Here is a 17,594-nt window from a genome sequence, read left to right as displayed (position 1 = left end):
GTCATTGACTATATAATAACAGATCAGGAATTCAGGAAGGCTCTGAGGGACACACGTGTATTCAGGGGATTCTTTGATGACACTGATCATTATTTAATCTGCAGTGAAATTGGGATTGTGAGGCCAAAAGTGTGGGAGGTCAGGTCCATATGTAAGAGGACAAGAGTGGAGAAACTTCAGGATAAGGAAATCAGGCACAAGTACATAACAGTGATCTCAGAAAGGTACCAGTTAGTTGAATGTAGTCAATTACAGTCATTGGAAAAGGAATGGACAAGGTACAGGGACACAGTACTAGAAGTGGCTAAAGAATGTCTTGGAACAGTAGTGTGTAAAAGTAGGATGAAGCAAACAGCTTGGTTGAATGACACAGTCAAGGCAGCCTGTAAAAGGAAAAAGAAGGCGTATCAAAAATGGCTACATACTAGAACTCAGGTAGATAGAGAAAGTTATGTTGAAAAAAGAAACAAAGCCAAACAGATCATTGCAGCATCCAAGAAGAAATGTTGGGAAGACTTTGGAAACAGGTTGGAGACTAGGGGTCAAGCTGCTGGAAAACCATTCTGGAGTGTAATTAGCAGTCTTCGAAAGGTAGGTAAGAAGGAAATGACAAGTATTTTGGACAAGTCAGGAAAACTCCTGGTGAATCCTGTGGATGCCTTGGGCAGATGGAGGGAATATTTTGAAGAGTTGCTCAATGTAGATGAAAATACGATCAGTAATGTTTCAGATTTCGAGGTAGAATTGGATAGGAATGATGATGTAAATAGCATCACATTTGAGGAAGTGGAGAAAATGGTCAATAGATTGTAGTGCAATAAAGCAGCTGGGGTGGATGAAATTAAGTCTGAACTCATCAAATACAGTGGAATGTCAGGTCTTAAATGGCTACACAGGATAATTGAAATGGCCTGGGAGCCGGGACAGGTTCCATCAGACTGGACAAAAGCAGTAGTCACACCAATCTTTAAACATGGAAACAGAAAAGATTGTAACAACTACAGAGGTATCTCTTTAATCAGCGTTGTGGGTAAAATCTTCTCAGGTATTGTTGAAAGGAAAGTGCGAGTATTAGTTGAGGACCAATTGGATGAAAATCAGTGTGGGTTTAGGCCTCTTAGATGTTGTCAGGACCAGATCTTTAGCTTACGGCAAATAATGGAGAAGTGTTATGAGTGGAACAGGGAATTGTATCTATGCTTTATAGATCTAGAAAAGGCATATGACCGGGTTCCTAGGAGGAAGTTATTGTCTGTTCTACGAGATTATGGAGTAGGAGGCAAACTTTTGCAAGCAATTAAAGGTCTTTACATGGATAGTCAGGCAGCAGTTAGAGTTGACGGTAAATTGAGTTCATGGTTCAGAGTAGTTTCAGGGGTAAGACAAGGCTGCAACCTGTCTCCACTGTTGTACATATTATTTATGGATCATATGTTGAAAACAATAGACTGGCTGGGTGAGATCAAAATATGTGAACACAAAATAAGCAGTCTTGCATATGCGGATGACTTAGTTGTGATGGCAGATTCGATTGAAAGTTTGCAAAGTAATATTTCAGAGCTAGATCAGAAATGTAAGGACTACGGTATGAAGATTAGCATCTCCAAAACGAAAGTAATGTCAGTGGGAAAGAAATATAAACGGATTGAGTGCCAAATAGGAGGAACAAAGTTAGAACAGGTGGACAGTTTCAAGTGCTTAGGATGCATATTCTCACAGGATGGCAACATAGTGAAAGAACTGGAAGCGAGGTGTAGCAAAGCTAATGCAGTGAGTGCTCAGCTACGATCTACTCTCTTCTGCAAGAAGGAAGTCAGTACCAAGACTAAGTTATCTGTGCACCGTTCAATCTTCCGACCAACTTTGTTGTATGGGAGCGAAAGCTGGGTGGGTTCAGGTTACCTTATCAATAAGGTTGAGGTTACGGATATGAAAGTCGCTAGGATGATTGCAGGTACTAGTAGATGGGAACAACGGCAGGAGGGTGTCCACAATGAGGAAATCAAAGAACAAGTGGGAATGAACTCTATAGATGTAGCAGTCAGGGCGAACAGGCTTAGATGGTGGGGTCATGTTACACGCATGGGAGAAGCAAGGTTACCCAAGAGACTCATGGGTTCAGCAGTAGAGGGTAGGAGGAGTCGGGGCAGACCAAGGAGAAGGTACCTGGATTCGGTTAAGAATGATTTTGAAGTAATAGGTTTAACATCAGAAGAGGCACCAATGTTAGCACTGAATAGGGGATCATGGAGGAATTTTATAAGGGGGCTATGCTCCAGACTGAACGCTGAAAGGCATAATCAGTCTTAAATGATGATGATGATGATGATGATAATTGAGAATATGTTCAAGAATTCTGCAGCAAACTGATATAAAGGACATTGGACTGTAATTTTGTGGGGCTGTTTGTTCTTTTAGTATTCCTATATACTAAGAGTCACCTTCACTTTTATCACTTCCTGATTTTTACATCGGTTTATGGAAATCTAACCAGGCATCCGATACGTTGTAGTGCACAGGTCATGATCTTTTTTTCTGTTTACCTCCTCACTAAGTTTCTAGGTGCTTTTTTTATTATTGTCAAGAAGAAAACACAATCATCCTTTATTAGTCATTAGTCCAGAATGCCAAAGTCAAATAACAACAGGGGCTGGAGATTGGGAAAGAGAAAAGCGCTATGACAATTCAGTAACATATAATAGGTAAAACGAAGTCAGCACATACTTAACAACCATCTCAAAAGTAATTGAGATGGGGCAGAAGTGAACAAACTCAGTAGTATTTAAATTACACGGAAACATTGCTATCCATCACATGTCTTTAGAGAAAGGACAATACGGGAGATCGAACAGAGTGCAGAAGCCGAAGCTGTGGGGTACGACAGTTGAAGGGAGGCTTTGTACCGCAAGAATGTCACAATGTTGAGAAGTGGCACAGGAAATTAGGTTACAGTGTGAAGCTGGGAAATGAGACTGAAAAATGTTAAATCGTGTGCAGTACCTTATCAAAATTCTCTAGGAACTGTGCTTTATAGCTCAGTTTGTCCAGTGAGGGTATGCGTAGGGCCTTTGACATACTTCAATCTTCTCTATAACTTTTACTTTATTCAGTTTATAAAGGATCTGCATTATATATACTCAGCAGATCATGTCTTTCTGACCTTTACTGTGTGTGTACAAAAAGAAGCTGTAGTTGGTGTTTTCCCCCACACTGTCTACTATAGGTGCAGTGTGTCTGTAACTGTACTGTACTGTCTTCCAGAATGCGCACTTCACAATGGCGGAACGTATTGCCGGATTGCCTGTTAAGACATGGCAAGATCTGACAGCAGACATTGATGAAGAAGCCGAGGACAGTCCACCGACTCCGCCTAAAGGCCGTGATGCAGACACCGGCTATGGGCCAGATGATGACTACAATGATGACTGTGAGTTTACAGAGACACAGGTACACACCAGTTTATTTTATACATATTTAACCACAGTTAGTTAAAAAATGAATACAGGCAGTCATATAGCTCATTGATGCATGGTGCACAGTCACATGTGATAGTACAGAAAGTTTTACTAGCATTTGAACAAGCTGTTTTTTTTATTTTAGATTTGCATAGTCTCTCACACAGCCAGACTCGTGCCACCAAGTACACCAACCCACGTTCATTGCAAAACAAACTGAAATCCATTATGTTTGGGAATGTGCACTTAAGGAAATTTGTGGATGGAAAATTACATAAAATAAGGGAAAGACAACCATTTACCTGTAGAGGACTGGTGCATGGCACAAAGAAATAGGTAATAGAAGAGACTTAACACTAGCTTCCGAGCTCTTGCTCATTTTTTATTAAGAGTACACAAATTCACACCTACAGCCACAAAGACACCCAAACATATTCGCTCGTGGAGCAGCGACACTCATTATTGAATTTTGATTATTAAAAGCAGTTGCCTACCCCCATGAACCATGGACCTTGCCGTTGGTGGGGAGGCTTGCGTGCCTCAGCGATACAGATGGCCGTACCGTAGGGTATCTGTTGAGAGGCCAGACAAACGTGTGGTTCCCGAAGAGGGGCAGCAACCTTTTCAGTAGTTGCAGGGGCAACAGTCTGGATGATTGACTGATCTGGCCTTGCAACACTAACCAACACGGCCTTGCTGTGCTGGTACTGCGAACGGCTGAAAGCAAGGGGAAACTACAGCCGTAATTTTTCCCGAGGGCATGCAGCTTTACTGTATGGTTAAATGATGATGGCGTCCTCTTGGGTAAAATATTCCGGAGGTCAAATAGTCCCCCATTCGGATCTCCGGGCGGGGACTACTCAGGAGGACGTCGTTATCAGGAGAAAGAAAACTGGCATTCTATGGATCGGAGCGTGGAATGTCAGGTCCCTTAATCGGGCAGGTAGGTTAGAAAATTTAAAAAAGGAAATGGATAGGTTGAAGTTAGATATAGTGGGGATTAGGGAAGTTTGGTGGCAGGAGGAACAAGACTTTTGGTCAGGTGAATACAGGGTTATAAATACAAAATCAAATAGGGGTAATGCAGGAGCAGGTTTAATAATGAATAAAAAAATAGGAGTGCGGGTAAGCTACTAACAACAGCATAGTGAACGCATTATTGTGGCCAAGAAAGACACAAAGCCTATGCCTACTACAGTAGTACAAGTTTATATGCCAACTAGCTCTGCAGATGAAGAAATTGATGAAATGTATGATGAGATAAAAGAAATTATTCAGGTAGTGAAGGGAGACGAAAATTTAATAGTCATGGGTGACTGGAATTCGAGAGTAGGAAAAGGGAGAGAAGGAAACATAGTGGGTGAATATGGATTGTGGGAGAGAAATGAAAGAGGAAGCTGTCTGGTAGAATTTTGCACAGAGCATAACTTAATTATAGCTAACACTTGGTTCAAGAATCATAAAAGAAGGTTGTATACATGGAAGAACCCTGGAGATACTAGAAGGTATCAGATAGATTATATAATGGTAAGACAGAGATTTAGGAACCAGGTTTTAAATTGTAACACATTTCCAGGGGCAGATGTGGACTCTGACCACAATCTATTGGTTATGAACTGTAGATTAAAACTGAAGAAACTGCAAAAAGGTGGGAATTTAAGGAGGTGGGACCTGGATAAACTAACTAAACCAGAGGTTGTACAGAGTTTCAGGGAGAGCATAAGGGAACAATTGACAGGAATGGGGGAAAGAAATACAGTAGAAGAAGAATGGGTAGCTCAGAGGGATGAAGTAGTGAAGGCAGCAGAGGATCAAGTAGGTAAAAAGACGAGGGCTAGTAGAAATCCTTGGGTAACGGAAGATATATCGAATTTAATTGATGAAAGGAGAAAATATAAAAAATGCAGTAAATGAAGCAGGCAAAAAGGAATACAAACGTCTCAAAAATGAAATCGACAGGAAGTGCAAAATGGCTAAGCAGGGATGGCTAGAGGATGTAGAGGCTTGTCTCACTAGGGGTAAGATAGATACTGCCTACAGGAAAATTAAAGAGACCTTTGGAGAGAAGAGTATATAGAGGGTCTATACAAGGGCGATGTACTTGAGGACCAATATTATGGAAATGGAAGAGGATGTAGATGAAGATGAAATGGGAGATACGATACTGCGTGAAGAGTTTGACAGAGCACTGAAAGACCTGAGTCGAAACAAGGCCCCGGAAGTAGGCAACATTCCATTGGAACTACTGACGGCCTTGGGAGAGCCAGTCCTGACAAAACTCTACCATCTGGTGAGCAAGATGTATGAGACTGCCGAAATACGCTCAGACTTCAAGAAGAATATGATAATTCCAATCCCAAAGAAAGCAGGTGTTGACAGATTTGAAAATTACAGAACTATCAGTTTAATAAGCCACAGCTGCAAAATACTAACGCGAATTCTTTACAGACGAATGGAAAAAATGGTAGAAACCGACCTCGGCGAAGATCAGTTTGGATTCCGCAGAAATGTTGGAACACGTGAGGCAATACTGACCCTACGACTTATCTTAGAAAATATATTAAGGAAAGGTAAACCTACATTTCTAGCATTTGTAGACTTGGAGAAAGCTTTTTACAATGTTAACTGGAATACTCTCTTTCAAATTCTGAAGGTGGCAGGGGTAAAATAAAGAGAGCGAAAGGCTATTTACAATTTGTACAGAAACCAGATGGCAGTTATAAGAGTCGAGGGGCATGAAAGGGAAGCAGCGGTTGGGAAGGGAGTGAGACAGGGTTGTAGCCTCTCCCCAATGTTATTCAATCTGTATATTGAGCAAGCAGTAAAGGAAACAAAAGAAAATTTCGGATTAGGTATTAAAGTCCATGGAGAAGAAATAAAAACTTTGAGGTTCGCCGATGACATTGTAATTGTGGCAGAGACAGCAAAGGACTTGGAAGAGCAGTTGAACGGAATGGACAGTGTCTTGAAAGGAGGATATAAGATGAACATCAACAAAAGCAAAACGAGGATCATGGAATGTTGTCGAATTAAATCGATGATGCTGAGGGAATTAGATTAGGAAATGAGACACTTAAAGTAGTAAAGGAGTTTTGCTATTTAGGGAGCAAAATAACTGATGATGGTCGAAGTAGAGAGGATATAACATGTAGACTGGCAGTGGGAAGGAAAGCGTTAGTGAAGAAGAGAAATTTGTTAACATCGAGTATAGATTTAAGTGTCAGGAAGTCGTTTCTGAAAGTATTTGTATGGAGTGTAGCCATGTATGGAAGTGAAACATGGACGGTAAATAGTTTGGACAAGAGGAGAATAGAAGCTTTCGAAATGTGGTGCTACAGAAGAATGCTGAAGATTAGATGGGTAGATCACATAAGTAATGAGGAGGTATTGAATAGAATTGGGGAGAAGAGGAGTTTGTGGCACAACTTGATAAGAAGAAGGGACCAGTTGGTAGGACATGTTTTGAGGCATCAAGGGATCACAAATTTAGCATTGGAGGGCAGTGTGGAGGGTAAAAATCGTAGAGGGAGACCAAGAGGTGAATACACTAAGCAGATTCAGAAGGATGTAGGTTGCAGTAAGTACTGGGAGATGAAGACGCTTGCACAGGATAGAGTAGCATGGAGAGCTGCATCAAACCAGTCACAGGACTGAAGACAACAACAACAACAAAAGCAGTTGACTTTTGGATGGAACTGGAGAGGAGCAGGGCAGGACACACGAGGCGAGGAAGTGGTAGCAGGGTGGTGGGGCGCAGGTTTTTACCAGATGACTCAGCAGCTGCACAAGACGAAAGTTCAGAGGGCAGAGCAAGAGAGAGAGAGAGAGAGAGAGAGAGAGAGAGAGAGAGAGAGAGAGAGAGAGAGAGGGGATGGAGGGGAGAAAATGAGAGGAAGGTGGTGGTGATGGGAACAGGAGAGGGGTGAAAGGGGGAGTAGAGAGAGAGAGAGAGAGCGCACGTGGGTGGGGGGAGGGGTAAGAAGAGTAGTGGGAGAAGGCATGCATGAACTGGATAGGGAAGGGGAAAGGTAAGGTGAGGCAGTGGGATACAGGTTAGTGGAGGTTTAGGCCAGGAGGAATGTGAGAGTGCAGGATATGCTGGAGGGGAATTTCCTTCTGTGTAGCTAAAAGAAACTTGTGCAGGAAGGGAGTATCCAAACGGGTCATGCAGGGAAGCAGCTGTTGAAGCCATCAGTGTTGTGGTGCATTGTGTGTTCAACAGTAAGATGCACAAGTTTGTGATTTGCCACAGTTTGGCAGTGGGCAGGTGTACGATAGTCGCCGTGTTCTCTCACTAGATGTGTTGTCACATTGTAACTACAGTTTGAACTGGTAACACACTGTCTCCCTATCTCTATCACTTACATTAACTCTTTTTATCTTGTGCAGCCACTTAGTCATCTGGCGAAAGATCAGCCTCGTGCTACCCTGCTACCCCTTCTTGCCTCATGCGTGTTTTTCTACAGCCCAACCTTTCCCACCTCCATCTACCCAGGAACCTGCTTTCAGTAATCAATATTCAGTTATCACTCTCATACAGTGAGCCACGTACATTTGATTGTCTTTCTGACTGTGTGTGGGAATGGATGAGAGAGCTTGAAAGCTAGTGTTAACTAGGTAAGTGGTTTCCTTTCCCGTATTTTATGTAGAAAGTGCACTTAAACTGAAAAGAAAAAAAAAAGTGACAATTCAGTTGTTATTGATACAGTGAAACCCCACTTTTACACTTTTCGAGGGACTTAAAAAAAATGGTGTAAAATGTGGGAAATAATGTTTTAAGCTGTAAAAGTTATGTGTAGGATACCCCCTTGCAGTTTCGCACTTTATGTATGATATATGTACACAACAGGCATTAAAAGACTTGTTAGAGGCTTTTTTTTATTATCTAATAAAGGTTTATTATCTAATAAAAACCGCTGATGTAACTGGAATTGACAAGTGGTTGGGAAGTAGAAACGTTTGTCTTAATTTCAAACGTGATAATCGATGGTTTTGGAAAGCCTGCAGTTGTTACTCATTGTTTAAATAATCAAATACTGTACTAGTTATGTAGTTTTTTTTCCCATGCTTAACGACACGTTTCAAGAATTTTTTCTCGTTGTCAAGTACAAATATGTACATACGTTTTATGTGTGGTGTTTGAATAGGTGTTATTCTGCTTCTCATGCACTGTAGTCGTCTTTTTGACGTTATCAGGTACTGTGTCTCCTCAGTTATGTAGAAAACCACACACACGTAAGCTATCACTCACACTGCTTGTGTAACATCACAAAAAATAATACAAATATACTTCTCCTGACAACGAGAATAAATTCTCGAAACACGTTTTGTTCAGCATAAAAAAATTCGTAACTGTCATTGTGTTTAAACTAAAAACATTTGAGCAACACAAAGTGAATGACGGTGTCAACTAGCCCTACAAGAGGCCAAATGCTGAAACACGCTAAACGTGTGGTTCGACAAAGGTGTCATGATGATTACAATCACGAAACTGCATTTACATGGTAGAGTGTTCGGAAATGGTTGCGAATGGTCGCGATATCTTTATTCCAGCTGACCTAGTTACTCCCATCAGCCATCACGTCAAGTAATGCTTGGCAGCAGCGGGAGATACGGCACGAATTGTTCCAACTTTTACACGTTTACCGGCTCAAATCCACTGAGCAAAGTGCCCTGGTGTCAAGAAACTTAACCATGTAATATTTGTAAACACTACTCGACAGCCAACATCGTGCCAATGTTGTTCCCTCCCCCCGACAAAAATTGTTTTGTGATGCATACATCATGGGAAACTTGCAGAATATGTTGATGCAAAATTGAGTGCAAATTAACATTGTGGTCATAGGAAATTTGATGGGAACGATAAATGTCATAAACGGCGGGAAAACGTTAATCCAGGAATGTAAAAGTGGGGTTATACTGTATTCTCTGTATTGTGTGTGAGGGGGAGGTGGGATGTGCGTGTGCATGTCTATGAGCCAGACGATCACAGCAATGGTGACAGTGGGTTTACAGAGATACAGGTACACACGAGTTAAATGGGAAATGCCTTTATAGTCACTCCCATTAGCCACTGCGCTGAGTGTCAACTTTGTTTGCGCATATAATATAGCTGACTGATGCACGGTGCACAGTCACGTGCAAGAAGGCATGCATGTACATGTGAAATTCACTTGTATTCAACTGAAATTAAGCAAAGATAGAAGCAGGCTGTCGATGAGTTTGCTAAGGTGCTGAGTTTGACACAATTTTCTGATATTTGAACTCTCTCACACTGTATTGTTTGGAAGAAAAAAGTGTTGACTTGCCTCGCATACTTTCACTTGCTGTTATCCTGTGACATTATATTCCAGGGCAGTGAAGCTGTGTTAAATAAAGTATACATGCAGCAAAAGCAGTTAATGAGAACATTGAAAGAAAGAGATGAGTACACATCTTGCAGAGACTTCTTGAAAGGTGTCAGATGCCTGCAGTCACTTTCCAGTATACATAGTCTGTAATGATATTTGTTGTTGACACTGAAGTCACTGTACGCAGCATGACAACTAACCATGATTTCTTTAAACTGGCTTATATTGTTACAAGAGATAAACAACTGTTTCTGTCATTTGTCATGAACTCTGAGGTTGCTTTGATGCAGTTCTCTATTCATCTTGCTTTCCACTCTACACATGTGGCTCGTCATGTGTCAGATGACAGAGCCTGAGGTCCAAAGTTTGACCCCTCAGTTAGCCTTGGGATTTTTTCCCCATCACTTTTCATTTCTTTCACCTCTGGAAATAATTTGTTAAGGTAAAAGAAAGGTGGAAGGGGTATATAGAGGGTCTATACAAGGGCGATGTACTTTAGGACAATATTATGGAAATGGAAGAGGATATAGATGAAAATGAAATGGGAGATACGATACTGCGTGAAGAGTTTGACAGAGCACTGAAAGACCTGAGTTGAAACAAGGCCCCGGGAGTAGACAACATTCCATTAGAACTACTGACTGCCTTGGGAGAGCCAGTCCTGACAAAACTCTACCATCTGGTGAAAAAGATGTAAGAAATAGGCGAAATACCCTCAGACTTCAAGAAGAAAATAATAATTCCAATCCCAAAGAAAGCAGGTGTTGACAGATGTGAAAATTACCGAACTATCAGTTTAATAAGTCACAGCTGCAAAATACTAGCGCAAATTCTTTACAGACGAATGGAAAAACTTGTAGAAGTCGACCTCGGGGAAGATCAGTTTGGATTCCGTAGAAATGTTGGAACACGTGAGGCAGTACTGACCTTACGCCTTATCTTAGAAGAAAGATTAAGGAAAGGCAAACCTACGTTTCTAGCATTTGTAGACTTAGAGAAAGCTTTTGACAATGTTGACTGGAATACTCTCTTTCAAATTCTGAAGGTGGCAGGGGTAAAATGCAGGGAGCGAAAGGCTATTTACAATTTGTACAGAAACCAGATGGCAGTTATAAGAGTCTAGGGGCAAGAAAGGGAAGCAGCTGTTGGGAAGGGAGTGAGACAGGATTGTAGCCTCTCCCCGATGTTATTCAATCTGTATATTGAGCAAGCAGTAAAGGAAACAAAAGAAAAATTCGGAGTAGGTATTAAAATCCATGGAGGAGAAATAAAAACTTTGAGGTTCGCCAATGACATTGTAATTCTGTCAGAGACAGCAAAGGACTTGGAAGAGCAGTTGAACGGAATGGACAGTGTCTTGAAAGGAGGATATAAGATGAACATCAACAAAAGCAAAACGCGGATCATGGAATGTAGTCTAATTAAGTCGGGTGATGCTGAGGGAATTAGATTAGGAAATGAGACACTTAAAGTAGTAAAGGAGTTTTGCTATTTGGGGAGCAAAATAACTGATGATTGTCGAAGTAGAAAGGATATAAAATGTAGACTGGCAATTGCAAGGAAAGCGTTTCTGAAGAAGAGGAATTTGTTAACATCGAGTATTGACTTAAGTGTCAGGAAGTCGTTTCTGAAAGTATTTGTATGGAGTGTAGCCATGTATGGAAGTGAAACATGGACGATAAATAGTTTGGACAAGAAGAGAATAGAAGCTTCCGAAATGTGGTGCTACAGAAGAATGCTGAAGATTAGATGGGTAGATCACGTAACTAATGAGGAGATATTGAATAGAATAGGGGAGAATAGGAGTTTGTGGCACAACTTGACAAGAAGAAGGGATCGGTTTGTAGGGCATGTTCTGAGGCATCAAGGGATCACAAATTTAGCATTGGAGGGCAGCGTGGAGGGTAAAAATGTAGAGGGAGACCAAGAAATGAATACACTAAGCAGATTCAGAAGGATGTAGGTTGCAGTAAGTACTGGGAGATGAAGAAGCTAGCACAGGTTAGAGTAGCATGGAGAGCTGCATCAAACCAGTCTCAGGACTGAAGACCATAACAACAACAACAAAAAATTCTATGTTGCACCATGGTTCACAGTTCACCCTAGACTGTACGGCTTCCCGTAAATGGGCCAGCTAACTCAGTTCACAGGTTGGAGGATGCACAGGTGTACTTCAGTAACTCTGTTGGATGTGCAAATGAACAATATGTATGTATCAATAGTGCCACGAACTGTGCCGCGTGCAGTGTGGAGTAACGGTTAGCGCAGCTTTCCAGCTTGCCGTGGGTTACCATTTCAAATTGTAGTTACAATGTGACAATATGTGTAATGTTGCACGCATCTGGTGAGGGTGTCTGAGGTGCGAACACAGCCACTGTTGTAGACTGGTAACATGAATGTCCTTAGAGAGCCACTCTGCCTCAGTTTGCTGTTATCCAACTGCCTTTACAAGTGGACTCTGCAGTGTCGATTGTTTAGCACGTGTTGAGTACGATGGATCCCAGATTTGTGGTCTCCACCACCTCATACTTATAAGGAACTTTACTTATGAAATACGAGGGTAAGTCAATCAGCAAAGTAGTTATAAAATGTTATTGTAATCAAGTAGGAAACTTACAAGAACATCATTTTTTGACATAGTCACCTTGCGTTTCAATGCACTTGGTCCATCATTGTACAAGCTTCCTGGTGCCCTCATAAAAGAAGGTTCTCAGTTGAGCTGCAAGCCAGGAATGCACTGCGTCTTTCACTTCTTCGTCCGAAGAAAAACTATGGCCCCTTAATGCCTGTTTGAGTGGACCAAATAAGTGATAGTCAGAAGGGGCAAGATTGGGACTATATGGAGGATGATCCAATACTTCAAATTTGAGTTTCTGGTGTGTTTCAGCAGTGTGGACAGCAGTATGCAGACGGGCATTGTCATGTAACAACACGACACCTTTTAAGAGCAATCCTCGGAATTTCTTCTTCGAATTGTAGGCTTTAGCCTGGCAGTAAGCATCTTACTGTAATGTACACTGTTTATTGTTGTGCCCCTTTCCCCATAATGTTGCAGTACTGGACCTTGTGTGTCCCAAAAAACCATAAGCATCAGTTTTCCTGCAGAAGATTGGGTCTTCAACTTTTCTTGCATGGCGAATTTGGATGTTTCCATTCCAACTCTGCCATTTACTCTCCAGTTCGTATTGATAGATCCATGTTTCATCACCAGTAATGATCCTGTCTAAGCAGTTGTCCCCCTCGTTACCATAGTGATTCAAATGCTTTTTGCAGATGTCCGAGCACGTTTGTTTATGCAACTGTGTGAGTTGTTTTGGGACCCATCTTGCACAAACTTTATGAAACCCAAGTCTGTTGTGGATGATTTCATAGGCAGAATTGTGACTAATTTGCAAATGGTGTGCCACTTAGTCACTAGTTAATCGTCTGTCTAAGAGAATCATTTTACGTGAATGCTCAATGGTTTCTTCATTTGTGGTGGTAAATGGTCGTCTGGCTCCTTCATCATGTGTAACACTTGTGCGACCATTTCGGAATTTTTCAATCCATTCGTGGACACTCCATTGTTGCAAAACACTGTTCCCGTGCTGTACCGAAATTCTTCAGTGAATTTCGGCCCCTGATACACATTCCGACCACAAAAAACAGATCACTGAGCGTTGCTCTTCTTTGGTGCAAATAGACAGTGGGGCATCCATGATTAACAGCACAGCAGCGATAACTAAACTAACCTAGCAGCTTGAAAATTGCAAAGGTATAACAACAAATAACAAAGCATGAGTCATCAACGTAAAATGATAGTACTACCAATATAAACAAAAATATAACTAAATTGCGGATAATAATTGACTTTCCCTCGTACATGTCAACTGACTAGTTGCACTGGAACTGAATCCTTCGACTCTGGGGTGATCTTCAGATAGTTTCTAGTGTGTCTCTTGACAAATATTCCTCTGAGAACTGTTTCTGCTGGACTATTTTGTTATTTACTTGTTACAGAATGTGTTTATACTAATGAACATTCTGACCTGAAGTGAATAGCATCTGTTTCACATTACAGTCAAGATTCTGATATGACCAACTGCCAAAAGTGCATTCCTAACAGTTGTTTGCCTTGTTGCGGTTACTACAAACACACAGCTGAGAGTGCACTTTTTGCTGTATTTTAGGATTTGGGAGCAATGGCAAACACAATACAAACAAAGAAACAATTTTTTTAAATACTTGTATTAAAATCTTGGCATTGTACCAACGTTGCAGTGCAGTATTAAATTCTTCCCTCAGTTGGCAAAAGTATTGTTGCAGCCATAATCAAAATAACCACTTGGGTCACACACACACACACACACACACACACACACACACAAACTGTATCTGTCTGATTAATGAGATTCAAGAACTTATGTATTAATTAGTGTCTTCCTTCTGGTGGGGCTGACAGGAAAAAATTCCACTTGATGACAGTGACGCAGATAGCAGCTACAGTGAGGGGATTGACGAATCTACGCAGACCTACCTGCCACTGTCTGCAACTGATGAGGCAGGATGGACTTGGGTGGCAGGCGTGGAGGGCCACGGGAAGAACACTTCTGCAGCCATGAGGGATGCCCTCGATCAGCTCCAGAGTAGGTACAGTACTCGAATTACAAGTTCCTAATGGCATCAGCTCTATCCTCCACCCTTTTCCTTTTGACAGAACTGTTGATATGTGACCTCTAAAATTCTACAGGGAGGCTTAAGATGGGAAGTTCAGACTTTTTTTTTTGATGACAGAAAGGAGAGGGTCACATTAGCAAAATTTACTGCAATAGTTAAAGTAAACCAAGAATGCTGAGCATAAATTGTGAAGTATTGCAGTATATGATGTTGGTTCCACTCCTGCTACCAACCTTCATAGTTCACCTTCCAAAGACATACTTACTTAAAAAATTGTAGTGTTTTTTCATTAGGTTGGAGGAACACGAGTTGCGTGTTGCTGTTAACTGGTTATGCTGTCAAGCACGTGGAAACTGAGCTGGATTAAGTTCGTAGCGCCGCTGCACCAGCTCAGAAGTCAGTTTATTGTAGCGTTAATCAGCTTGAACATGGCAGCAAAAGCAGTGAAGATGCAAAGTACTCCAGCTACCCAGTTGAGACCACCGTAACAGAGCTCGTTGAAGAAATTTGAGGAATTACAATTTGAAGTCTTACCCATAGCAGTGTGATCGGTGTAGGTGGCTACCGTGCGGATGACGCAGGTTCAATTGCCGGTACTGCCTAGGATTTTTCTTCAACAGGAAGACTGGTACAGACTGCACTTGGCCTCTTGCTACCAAGTGAGGAGCTACTTGATTGAGAAGGTGGTGTACCGACGATACGCCCCTCCGTACAGCACGTAGCGGCTGGCGAGTGTCCCCGAGGCCAGTGACGCCTGGATGAGAAGACTTGTAAGGTGAGACTGCTGAGGGAGGTTCAGAAATGAATCTGGACGAGTGGTTCAGCAAGATGTTTGGTGATGTTTAACTGCAGCCAGTGTGACATTTTGCTTTGATTTGTAACTGTTGGGGGAACCTGGGTCCTTACACGGAAAAGGACACAGGAATACTTGGAGACTTTTGTCCATCACTGATGGGTTATTTGGAACGAGAATTGAATGAAAAGGGGTGAAGATAGGCCTGCAACAAGATGATCTCAGACAAGGACAACCCTGTATCCCACTCTGCAACTGTCACAACACCAACAGTGCACAATTTGAGCTTCTAATAGGTTTCCTATTGGCCCGATTTCCTATATTTACCCTCACAGGACTTATTTGTATTCCTCACCTTGCAAATTCATTGTTGTGGGAAGAGATTTGCATCAAATGGGAAAGAGTTTGCTGCCATCAATACAAATTTTGAAGAGTTTGACAAAATCTATTTTCAGATATGGAGGAAAAAAATTGGAAGCCCTTTGGATCAAATCTTTAGCCACGGGTGGAGAATATATTGAGAAATTGAGTAACTTCTCGTGCTAAAAGTTTTTACTTGCTTTCTTACTTCATTTGTCTTATTATGCCTACCCTTGTAGTAGTCCTTGCTATCTTGTGGGTGGAAATTACTCTTTCAATGTATGGACAGTAGGAGGAGGAACATTTCAAGCACCATGTCACCATAATGTTTGTCCTACTCCCAATCTGCCAGTGACCCCTGCTCCCTCCCCTCTGTTGCAGCCTTACTCTCAAACAGTTAGTTTTCTAATGTAGCTAATGTATTGCAGTGCCACTAGTAAGTGTTTGGTAGTTTTATGCAGCACTTTTGTAGTAACGAAATGTTCAGCCGTAAGCCTGTTCCTGAGTTACTGCTATTTCTGTACTGTTTTTCTCATTTAAGAAAAGATAGTGTACAAAAAGAAAAAAGGTAAATTGTAGCAGTTAGATTATCTCTGATTGTGTGTCCTTGCTATGGTCTTCAGCTCAAAGCCTGGTTTTAAGCAGCTCTCCATGCTAGCGTATCCTGTGCAAGCCCCTCCCATCTCTCCATACCATATTTACTCGAATCTAAGCCGCACTCGAATCTAAGCTGCACCTGAAAAATGAGACTTGAAGTCAAGGAAAAAAAAATTTCCCGAATCTAAGCCGCACCTGAAATTTGAGACTCGAAATTCAAGGGGAGAGAAAAGTTTTAGGCCGCACCTCCAAATCGAAACAAAGTTGGTCCATTGTAATACGAGACACAATTTAGGTCGAATGAATGACGATACAACTAGCTACAGTAGTTTGGCTCGAGTCGTAAGCTTAGCAGTTAAGCTTTACCAGGTAGCCATTACTATGCGTCAGAGGCTCCGTCCGTATTTATACGGGTACCCTTTCTTTTTCAGGTGCTTCGTCTGGTTTGAATTGATTGCTTATTTTTCTTTGATCTGATAGGTGTCGTTCTCTGTTATAGGTGTTTACGTCACTCTAAGCTAAAAATGTATTATTGTACTGTGTCATGCATTGTTTGTCGCATTCTGTTAATGAGTGTTTACGGCCTGTCGCCGCTTGCCGCATGGCTTGCTGTTGTGCGCGCTACCGTGACTTTTTTTTTAAAAAAAAAAAAAAAAAAAAAAGAGGGATTGTCTTATTAGCGAAACAATAGCAAGAGACTGCTATTTGTTGTTACTTACACTGCTGCTTTCTTTGATAAAGATCAACAAGAACCAAATAATAGACTGCGTATGATAGAAGTTGTTCTGAACGAGAGTTTAGCGAAAATTTTTCTCCGTTTGAAAATCTTTGCAGACGCCTCTTTAGTACATTACATTCTGCACAGAAATTAGAGTCATCGTAGATTTAAAAAACTAGTCAATTGCCGTGCTTCATTTCTGACTGTATCACTATTAGGCATAAGAATAATACGAATATAAACATGACATGATATGTATGTTCTTCCGTGTTTGCTGTTGTCTCACTCTAGTTTCATAGTTTATTAGGCAGACAGGATTTAAATGAGATAGCAGCAAACACAAAAGAATACATGGCAAAATGTTTATATTCGTATTATTCTTATGGTGAAGAGAATACTGCATGTGATTCACAATTTGTAAAATTCCTATTAGCAACGATCTCTTCTCACAGGTAGTCAGGTAGGAAAAAATTCAGAATGTAGCGTTGGCCATATTGATAAATGTCCAAAACAGTCTTTCCAGTCGGATTTTCGTAGTACATTGAAATGCTGCTACATTCGAAGATGAACAATACATAATTTGTATTTACTTCGTTGTATAATGTATGAAAAATGCAGTGGTCGAAACTCGGGGCAGAGAAAACGTTCGTCTTCCACCTCTTTTT

At 41.3% G+C, this 17,594-nt stretch overlaps 1 protein-coding gene across 1 annotated transcript in view; it reads left to right on the top strand.

Moving 5' to 3' along the window:
- The window catches only part of LOC126210124 (uncharacterized), a 95,877-nt gene that overhangs the window by 64,102 nt on the left and 14,181 nt on the right, over nucleotides 1-17,594 (top strand). Inside the window, exons 7-8 of the mRNA XM_049939267.1 lie at nucleotides 3,262-3,447; nucleotides 14,247-14,430. Of these exons, the coding sequence (XP_049795224.1) occupies nucleotides 3,262-3,447; nucleotides 14,247-14,430 (370 nt within the window). The remainder of the gene's footprint in view (nucleotides 1-3,261; nucleotides 3,448-14,246; nucleotides 14,431-17,594) is intronic.

Source organism: Schistocerca nitens, chromosome 10 (genome assembly GCF_023898315.1).
Source record: "Schistocerca nitens isolate TAMUIC-IGC-003100 chromosome 10, iqSchNite1.1, whole genome shotgun sequence".
Taxonomy (NCBI): Eukaryota; Metazoa; Arthropoda; class Insecta; order Orthoptera; family Acrididae; genus Schistocerca; species Schistocerca nitens.
The sequence above is the reverse complement of the archived record's forward strand: the minus strand, read 5'-3'. Positions and strand labels throughout refer to the sequence as shown.